A 10,463-nucleotide genomic window follows, 5' to 3' on the forward strand; every position below is an offset into this window, starting at 1 on the left:
ATTAAAATAAAATGCTATAAATTATTCTAAACTTGGCAACACATGTTATTGTTCCTGAAATATATTTTTGCAACTAAAACACAGAAATTATTTTGATAAATACCATATGTGTATGCATATTTTATCTTTTTTTTTCTTGTACAATAAAATAAATTTAAGAAAAAATTACATTGAACTTTTATTAAATAATTCATGGTGAAATACGTTTCAAAGCAACTAATTCTTCACAATAAATAAGTTTTCACATAATCATTAATATAACATTTAATTTTATTGTGATTATATATATTTATATGCACATTTTTTATTATAAAATATATATACCATCGAAATATTATTATCTTAAATTTTTTCAGAAATATATAATAAGTATAATTAATGAGTTAGATTTCATTAAATATAGCTACATCAATTATATGTGATGAAAATTTGAGTCTATGTGGACTTCATCAAGTTTGAAATTTAAATTCGTATCCATATTTCTATCTATGTGGATGGGAGAATTAAATGTTGATAATATATTATTTTATATTTTGAAAATAAATTTATTGCATAAATTATATCTAAAATTCTATTAAAAAAGTTAAATTTATGTTTTAGAGAGAGGTGATTTTTCTCGATTTATAATCGGTAAAAGAGGTAAAATTTTATTATTTTATATCTAACTAACTCTTTGTCCAAATTTCAAACTTTAGTTTATTGAATAAATTGAAACAATATCACTGATAGTTAAGTACAAGCAAAATCTCACATTCAATAAAATAAGAGATAAACATGCGTTTATATACACATAAGATACCTCCATTGATAAAAGGCTTTTTGGAGTGGTACTAAAAGCAAATCCATGAGAGTTTGGTGTAAAACGAACAATATCTTATCGAGATCTATGTGTGTTAAACCTTCCAATAAATAAATAAACATTTGTTCTAGAAAGAATGTGAAAAAGTAAAAAAAAAAAAAAAAGTAATTTTTGGTTTGGATATTGCATTTCAAAGTTGGTTTCCATAGCCATTATGTGAACTTTATTTGGCCATGACAACATATGAAAAAGGTGATCCATTATTTGAGATATCTTTAATACATTGATAACATTGATGAAGTGATAATGATGGTTATGATTATGACCACTTTTTGTATTAATTTAATGACAAATTGGTTTTGAATAATTAAAGTTAGAAAAGCATTTCTTTGCCTTCGTCATACCGTTGCTTACCAAATTTGAAGTCATTTTCTATATAATCGTGGACCAAGCCAAAACTATGTTTTCTAAGGAGTGTCCACAATTTATTTTATCTTAAAAGATCTAGTATGTTAGAAATATCTTTTATATATTTTTATAATTACATATTTAAAAATTAAAAAAAAAGAGTGATTTTGATTATTTAATGTCTTTATAGATATAACACTTGTATTTGTTTTAATAATATAGAGATAATAACATTAAGATATAATGTAGAATCATTGAGTATATTAAATTTAAAGAACTTTGTTGAAATAATATCAATAGAATTAATCAATTTATTTGATGTATTGCTTATTTTAGAATTTTGATCTTTATTATTATTTTTTCTTTAAAAATCGTTTATTTGACGTATTATTTATTTTAGAATTGTGATCTTTATTATTATTTTTTCTTTAAAAATCGTTTCACATGATTAAAAAAGAAATGTATGTTTTAAATTACTTTTATTTCATTTTCTAAATTATATTCCTAAATTATATGAGATTATTAAATACAATAAAACAGAACTTATAAAAAATTGCATGTTTAAATTATTAACAGAAGAAAAAAAGTTTTAAAAAAACATTGCTAGCATTTTTGTTAAAATATATATTTTTTTCTTGTAAGAAAAAAAAAGTTTTAAATATTTAAATTATATATTGTAACTCTTAAAATTGGAAACAATAACAAAAAAAATATTAAAGTATACAATGAAAATAATTCCACGAAGTAATAACAAAATAACAAATGACAACAATAATCACAAAACTAATATTTTAAAAATGGAAAAACTCTTTCAATAAGCACAAACTAGTTAATTAACTTATATTAAAATCGAATAAAATCAAAAGTACAAATAAATACAATTAGCGAATACATCAAAACAATTTTTAAGGTTTAAAGAACAAATAAATAAATAAAAATTAAAATAGATTAAGATTGTTCAATGAATATGATTAACAAATTTTCTCTAGCTTTTCTTTCTTCTAAATGTTGTTAAAATAACACTTTTTCTTTATCTATAAGACTTCTCTCTACTTAGATTAAACAGTGAGATAAAATGAGTTTAACTAGCTTTTTATACATATAATTGAAAATCCAAACTAATAAAAATAAAATATGTTAATGAAAGTAGAGACATGATATTAAAAGATAAATACATGTGAAATGTTGGTAATATCGTGTAATGACTGTGTTAATTTTGTTAATTAATGGTGTCTGGATTTAGCAAAGTACTTAGAGGAGTGTAATTAATGGATGGAAGTATTTTCCTAAAATGAAATGGCTCCACGTGTCCTTCCATTTACGTATCGTGTTTATCTTAAAAACTGATGCAACATTAGGTTACGTAATTACATGGTTTACTGATTATAATCCACACACACCACATGCGAATCTGCTAAACATTGCTTTTGATTCAATCATCTTCCAACTATGACCAACTAATTAAATTAACACTTTCAATGCTTAAACAAATTATTAAAATGAAAATTAGGGTTGGAGGGATTGTTTGAAAACTATGAACACAACAGGTAAGCAAGCTGGTTCACCAAAATTAAAAAACAGGTAATCCAGTAATTAAATAAAATTAAGTCAAACAAAGACTGATTAGTTAGATCAAATGTTATAAATGGTTTTATCAACTTAAACACTCTAATTATCTTGAATTTGATCCCTACCTTTATTTTTTAAGTTTTAATGAATATTTAACGTGAAATGTGTCTAAATGAAACTCAAATGTTAAGGTAACAGCTTAACAATATTTAAAAATATCTTATTATACATAATAATATATAATACTTCTTTAATTAAATGATTACTATTTTTATTCAAAATATTTTGTAATTATTATAATTTTCTTGTATTACGTATTACATTTACGTGTAATAAAATTATTAATTTTCTATAATAATTATCATTTATTCACATATATAAAATAGTATACGAAAAAACTTTAATTTTTAAGAATTTATTTAGAAATTTTACGGGTTAGAATAATAATTAAACACGTAGTATTTACATATTTGGATGCAATCTATATAATATGAAGGGTTAAATATGTTTTTAGTCCCTAAACTATTGGCCGTTTCTGGTTTTCGTCCCTCTTCCAAAGTAAGGTACAATTTGGTCCTCAATCTTTAAAAAACGTTCGTTTTAGTCGAAAAAACGAACGTTTTGAGGACTAAAACGAGGATTAAAAACAAAATTTTGAGAACTAAAACGAACGTTTTTCTAAAGAATGAGGACCAAATTGTACCTTACTTTGGAAGAGGGACGAAAACCAGAAACGGTCAATAGTTTAGGGACTAAAAACATATTTAACCCTAATATGAAATCCATATTAGATTCTCAATGAAATAATTTGATACCAGTTTTTATTTTATCATGAAACGAAGATATTAAAAAAAATTAGAATAATCTTTTTAATTTAACTTAAAAAAAAAAGGTAAAATCCAAGAGAGGTTGACTCCGTCACCTCCGTCTGACCCTTTTCTTTGGCCACTTGCCTCTCTTCCCACCATCATCAACATCGTCATCACTGTGTGTACATAATAATAACTATCACAGTAAAAGTCACCCATATATATATATATATATATATATATATATATATATATATATATATATATATATATATATACCTACACATCAACAATCTCTTCAATTAAGCTAAACCTAGAAACATCCACACATTTATACAGAGAGAGAGAAAAAACAGAGAGAAACAGAGAGAGAAAAAACAGAGAGAAAGAAACACAGAAGCTTCAACATGGCTGGTCTGCAAAGATCTGCGGTGTCTTTCAGGAGACAAGGTTCATCAGGGCTTGTTTGGGATGACAAATCAGTGTCTGCTGAACTGAACAACGATCAAAACCAAGACCCAAAGGCTGCCGCTACTGCTGCTGCCGACAACCTTAACGCAAGAACAACACCACAACCCACCACCACCACCATCCAGAGAACCCGCTCCAACAGCGGCTACCGCATGGGAAAAGTCTCGCCGGCGATCGACCCTCCCTCTCCAAAGCTCTCTGCTTGCGGCTTCTGCACCGCTTTTTCGAAAACAGGGGAAAAGGGTCGCCGCGCAAAGCCCAGTGCTAAGCACCGATCCAGGTAGGTCTTTTCCGGTGGTCGGAGATGGCTTTCCGAGAGTCTCCTTACCGTAGTAGTGGTCTCTGTTTTCTCTTTCGAGTAATTCACGAGTTTTTGCTTTTTCATTTTTCAATTCTGTGGTTTGTGATTGTAATTAATTATGTGTATAATTGGTGGATCGACCTGGAATTTTGATCTCTGTACAAAAGTAAATCTCCAATGATATATTTCACGTTATATGCTTTTTCAAACTTAGTTTCTGTACATTGCAATATCTCAGCACACTATAATCTGGATCATAATCATGAACAGTTTTCTCTCCTCCATGCTTCCACAGCATCTTTGTCCTGCATCTTTGTCCTGTGTTGTTTTTTGCTTTGTTCATTGCGAATCTGTGATCAGTTGCAGACAGAAGGAAGGACAAATAAGGTTAAATTTCATGTGATCGTTTTCTTGTTCCTTCTATCGTTTGCACATGACAGTAGATTGAAGAATAACAAGAAATGGGTGTTGGTGTGACAGGGATTGAGCAACCCTTTTTGGCTATACCTATGAAAAAGTAATTAGAGTTCTTCTGTTGATTTTGGGAATTGAATCAATGTGGCAAAATCCTTTCTTTTTTTTCAATAGCCAATTGCTTTTCTGGGAAAATCTTTATGCATGCTACCCTTTTTCTTTTTTTAATCCACATATATTCCTACACTTTTTTAATAATAATTTATTTTGTGAATGTGCTATAATTAATAATTCCACTCACCAATTATTGCTGTCTTTAAACTTTAATCGCATCCAATGATACAATCCAAATACCCTTTTTCTTGTTTTTTTTCCACTTCTGGGAAATTTAAAGTTTTATTTTTTCTTACCATTGAAAAAATAATATTTTGACATATAATTTTTTATATTTATTTCACATTATTTTTTATTGAAAAAATATAATAATATGTTGCCATATTATTACTCGTGGTTGTTTAGTCAAGTAATTTTGAACTAGTGATATTTCCCCCTCAATTTTAAGCTATTTCTGTGGTCAAGACTCAAAACATAAAGATGACTGGTTATACGACATAAAGCAAGAGAATTTTTTATTCAAAAATACGAAAAGTTGGTAACAAGAAAAATCAAAACGCGGATTTTGTTTTGGAGCATTGAATTCAAGATCGGTGGTGCTGGATCTGTTAATCATATACATCCAATAATTTATTGCAAAGTTGAAAAAACGAAATTGTCCAAATGGAAATCAATATGGTTTATTATCATATAATAATAATAATAAGCAGTGTTCATACAACGAGAGAGAGAAAGGAAAAAGACAATCACTTAATCATGACGTGATTCCGTGATCACTAATTACTGGTTCTGGAATCATTGTAAAAAACAACATTAGCACTAACTTCTTATTCTTTTGTAACATCATTCTGCTTTCCAACAATTCCACCTTCACGTTTTCCCTTTTTCCCTTCTCTTTCTCATGTTTTTCTTTTCTAAGTGGAGTATACTATGTCAAGAAACTATTCTTAGTATGTACTTTAATTATTGATGAATTAATCTCTCTTAAAAAATAAAATTATATATATATATATATATATATTTACGTTGAGAAAGTAAAAATTATTATCATAATAATAAATGTATGTATATAAATTTTTGTCAACCTATTATTTTATCTGATATGAAACTGTATTTGTATCCTATCCATCATTTCTTCAAATAAAAGACTATGATTTTTCATTTTTAAATTTTTTTTTTCACATTAATTAGATAATGTTTGTTCTGAATCGAAAGTATTTTATGTGTTTATAACTTTATGTTCATTTATTATTTTATTTAATATGAGATTTTATTTCTATTAAAACAGTCCCTTATTAATATATAGTATATAAATTTTAATTCATAAATTGAGATTAAGTTAGATTTTAAGTTTATTATTTAATGTAAGTTAGAATTTAAGAATTTGGTTAACGAAATATGGTTATTAAGAATTTGGATTTGTTTGATTGTGGTGTTGTTGGACATTGAATGAAGGGTGTCTTTCAAACATTTGCTAGCCAAAGAAATGGTTAGGTCACACAACGACAACATCGCCGCCGAATTTGACTGTCAACGTTGCTTTCATTTAGGTTCCAATATTCGTAAAGCCAACATTTTGTTTCCTCTAGGTATCTGTTTTTAAGAAGAATAAGAAAGTACAATGATTTCACATTTTACTTTACATATTTATTCTATTATGATTATAATTATTAATTTTTTAATCAACATTTATAATTGTAATTTATTTTCTAGGAAGTGTTTTTTTTTATTACTTAAAAGAGCTGCAGAATCTAATAATTTTAGATTGCCTTTTTTTCTTAATATTGTAGTTTCTGTTCTGAATACTGATAGAAAATAAAGGGGATGAAGGTTCGGTGCATTTAATCACAAAAAATGGAAATTGACAACTTCAATGTAAATAAATAAAATGCACTGAATGTGGCAAGATAACATAAGTTTAGACAAAAAAAAATGTGCATGATCAAAATTATTTACTTTTTTTTGTATCAAAACACATTTTTGCTAGTGAGGTTACTCACTTTAGATAACATTTACATTTAGAGTAACTAGGCATGTCAATAGCGGAAACCTAGGAAAAAATAATTTTGGCAAGTGATGATATTTAAAGCGAGTAACAAGCTATATAGCTGAAAAAACAAATCATTATGGTATATCTTATAAGATCAATATTATCATCTATGTCACTTTATTATTTATCTCTTTTTAAGCATCAAAAAGTGTGTATTGAAATCATAAAAATACAAAGAATTTCTCTTCGGGGTTAGGGTTCTAAGGAGAAGAGTTAGATGAGTATGGGAAATAGCTCAAGAATTACAACTTCTTAAGTCTATAACAGGAAAAAAATTTAATAAAGAAAGCTTTGATACATGGACTTGGAAGGAAGATGATAAAAGTGTCTTTACAATGAAGTTTGCATACAATATTTTACAGGTTAACCTATAAGGGGATGAAGAAGGTTGTTTAGAATGCTATGGAGTACCAAGGTAGTAGTACCGAAGGCACATCTAGTAGGGTGGAGAGTGTTGTTGGACAAGTTAACTTTTTTTTTTTTATGTATATAACTGTTAATTTTTATATAATAAAATGGATTTTTTTGTTGAAAAAAAAGGTAAACTTTATATTTTCTTCTGTTCAAGTTCTTCCCATTTATGGATCCTTTTGTCAACACGCCTTTAGACAACTATCAAAACCTACCCTGTTGAAACTGAAGTACATGTGAAAACATAGGTTTGAATCTCAATGATGTAACAACTCAGTAAAATGGTGACAGATGAAAACCCAAATTTTCTTTTCATAGGTACAATGGAGAGAAAAATCTAGGCACCATCCCATCATCAATATCCAAACTTCATAATCTACAACTCAGAATTTCATTCCAAAGTACATGATACAACATTGAAACTTGCACATTAATTGGTAGTGTGTAGTGCAATGGCTAATCTTGGCAAAAATGGTGGCACTGAATCTGGTTTCATTTAGGATTTACAGAAGTCACTAACAGGCATTAGAAATCTGTATTCAATTCCTTATACAGAGACAATTGAAGGCTGAAAAGCAGGGTTAGCGAGGGCCAAGTTTGGGACACCCCTGAGCAAGAGGCAGGTCAAGGTTGTCCACAGTTCTGAAAGTTCTAGGTACCATCTTATCAACATACAGAGTTCCATCCAAATGATCACACTCATGTTGTAAAATCCGGGCCTGCCACCCAGAAGCGCTTATTTTGATTGGTGCACCATAGCGATCCAAACCTGTAACCTCAACCTCAAGGGATCGCTCCACCAGTGCTCTAAACCCATCAACACTGCATAATGTTACGGAAAAATATTACTTGACACCCAAAAACAATCATCTGACAATCGGATAAAATGGTCATACAAAAAATAAACTTTTACATTTGTATCAGTGAAAAGTAGTAAAGGTGGTGTCAAATGGAAGTAAAATCTTTTTGGGTGTCAAAATACCATTGTACATGTGTTATAACAACTTAGGATGTCTGTACAGTACCGTAGATCAAAGGACAGAACATATATGGTTGCTCACACTAGACCATATCCATTTTTCTATGTTGTTTTTATGTTTTCAAATGCTGACTTTATACTATATTAGAAGAGCTATTACCAACATAAATAATCCGGTATGTCATTTGAGTACTAACAGGTTGGAAGAAATCTCACTCACACATGGCATAAGATTAATTAAGACATCTCACTGTAGTGTTGCACATGTCCCTTTGGGAATTGCAGCCATGTTCATGAATTACACTCATGGTACCTCATAAAAATTAACAAATTATAATATTGGAATGCTTCGAGTTTGGATGTCCACAAACCTCAAGAATATTAGACATCAAACTACTAAAACAAAACAAATACAGCTTCCAGTCAGAATAGATGAGGGGAGTATGCCAGACTTGAGCAATACATCAAGCATTCAGACCAGTATTTAAAATTTTGAAATCATGAATGTATATGCCAACAATCATCTTTAAGTTAGTTCTACCAAAACAACTATTACTATGCATTACCAATACTCTTTTAGCCATAAAGCAAAAAAGAATAACCCCCTAGCACATCATCTTTGAAGCAATTGTTTAAATGGAGGCATATACCCACTTTAATAGACTGGGTTAAGAAAAATCATTAGACAGTGTCAAATTGTTTGCCTGCCTCAGTTCCTTCATCTTATAACTATGTCTTCTTATAGTACTTGAGAGAGAGAGAGAAGTGGTGCATGATATTGGTCTCAGATAAAAAAAAAATAGCTATTTCCCATGAAAAGACCAATAACCTAGAGAGAATCAAATGTTTAGACATGCACAAATTTCCATCAGTAACAAGAAGTATAAAATAGGTTCTACTATCGTCTCAGATAGTGAATTTACAATCTAACAAAGACAGAAGCACACACCTCAAACACCCTTCAAAAAATAGAGCAGTCTTCTTGCTCTTCTTCTCTAGCTTGGGATTCAGGATGACCTGCCTCAAGAGAACTAATGAATGATGTATTAAAGTAACAGACCTTAAGGGCAAAACTGTAGATTTAAATTGAATAATCTCCTTTTCTCTGCATATCAACATACCAAAAGATCAAAAGGTCTTCTATCTTGGACTTTAGCCTCTTCCTTCGGGACATAACTAATATACTCTTTGGTATCTTCCAAAACAATTATCTGCATATATGAAAAGGCAACAAAATATATATTCACACAGCTCCGCATAGTGCAGTGACATCAGAATATTCTAGCACAATAAACCTCAGCTTTGAACTATCAGCATATTGTTAGAAAATAAAGAAGCAACCAACATCAGTAAAAATAAAGTTTTGATTTGTTTTCAAGGTAAGCCTTCAAGGCACTTTCTTAGACACCAAACTACTAGAACATTGCAAGTTAGAATACAATTGTATAAATGATATGCACAAATCGACTTTCAATTGACCCACACTGTTGTTGTAACCAGTATGAAGTATCTATGTTGGAACGGGTGAGTGAAGAGAAAGACACAAAATGGGGAACATATAAAACACAAAAATAAGAAAAATGGAACAGACCCTGAAAGGAATTCCAATCTGGGGAGCAGCTAGACCAACTCCAGGAGCCTTCCTCATGACCCGAATCATGTCATCAATGATATTCTGCACTTTCTCCGACTTTATCTCATTGGGATCAACTTCCCGAGCAGGCTCGTGCAGAACAGGGTCACCGGCTTTGACAGTGTCAGGTAAATTTGTCTTCATGGTATCTGCTCCAAGACCCAAAAACCACCCTGCTCTGGCAGTGCAAGTTTGCGATGTGGGTGCTGATTTCCGAAGCAATGGCGGCCTTGCAATGGGAATTTTGGTTAATTGGGTAGCAGTTGAACGCCAAAAGATGGAGTTTTGAGGAACAGGTATGGGGAGCACGCGGTGCAAGTGCAAGACCTCCATGCCCTTTTTTGCTCGCTTTATGCGGATTGTTGTGCAAATCTTCAGCACCCAGAGTGAGTGTTTAGGGCTTGTGCTAATTTTGGACTTATTAGACAACATCTGAATGTTTCCTTTAGGATAACATATGAATGGGTTAACAAACTGGTTTCGAATGGAATCATGGCTGTTTCTC

General features: G+C 30.0%; 2 protein-coding genes across 2 annotated transcripts; one reads left to right on the forward strand and one right to left on the reverse strand.

The window, feature by feature from the left end:
* The first annotated feature begins 3,871 nt into the window (after positions 1-3,871).
* LOC124835584 (MAPK kinase substrate protein At1g80180) lies at positions 3,872-4,566 on the forward strand. Its single transcript, XM_047310546.2, has one exon. The coding sequence runs from the start codon at positions 3,993-3,995 to the stop codon at positions 4,338-4,340; it is 348 nt and encodes a 115-aa protein (XP_047166502.1). The 5' UTR covers positions 3,872-3,992; the 3' UTR covers positions 4,341-4,566.
* A 3,104-nt stretch (positions 4,567-7,670) lies between these two features.
* PDF1A (peptide deformylase 1A) lies at positions 7,671-10,463 on the reverse strand. The gene is made up of 4 exons (XM_047310536.2): positions 9,917-10,463; positions 9,447-9,536; positions 9,275-9,342; positions 7,671-8,168 (listed from the first exon to the last, which is right to left on the reverse strand). Exons 1-4 carry the CDS (start codon positions 10,388-10,390, stop codon positions 7,928-7,930), a joined length of 873 nt encoding a protein of 290 aa, XP_047166492.1. The 5' UTR covers positions 10,391-10,463; the 3' UTR covers positions 7,671-7,927.

This window comes from Vigna umbellata, chromosome 11 (assembly GCF_029865625.1).
Source record: "Vigna umbellata cultivar VRB3 chromosome 11, Vumbellata_1.0, whole genome shotgun sequence".
Classification (NCBI taxonomy): domain Eukaryota; kingdom Viridiplantae; phylum Streptophyta; class Magnoliopsida; order Fabales; family Fabaceae; genus Vigna; species Vigna umbellata.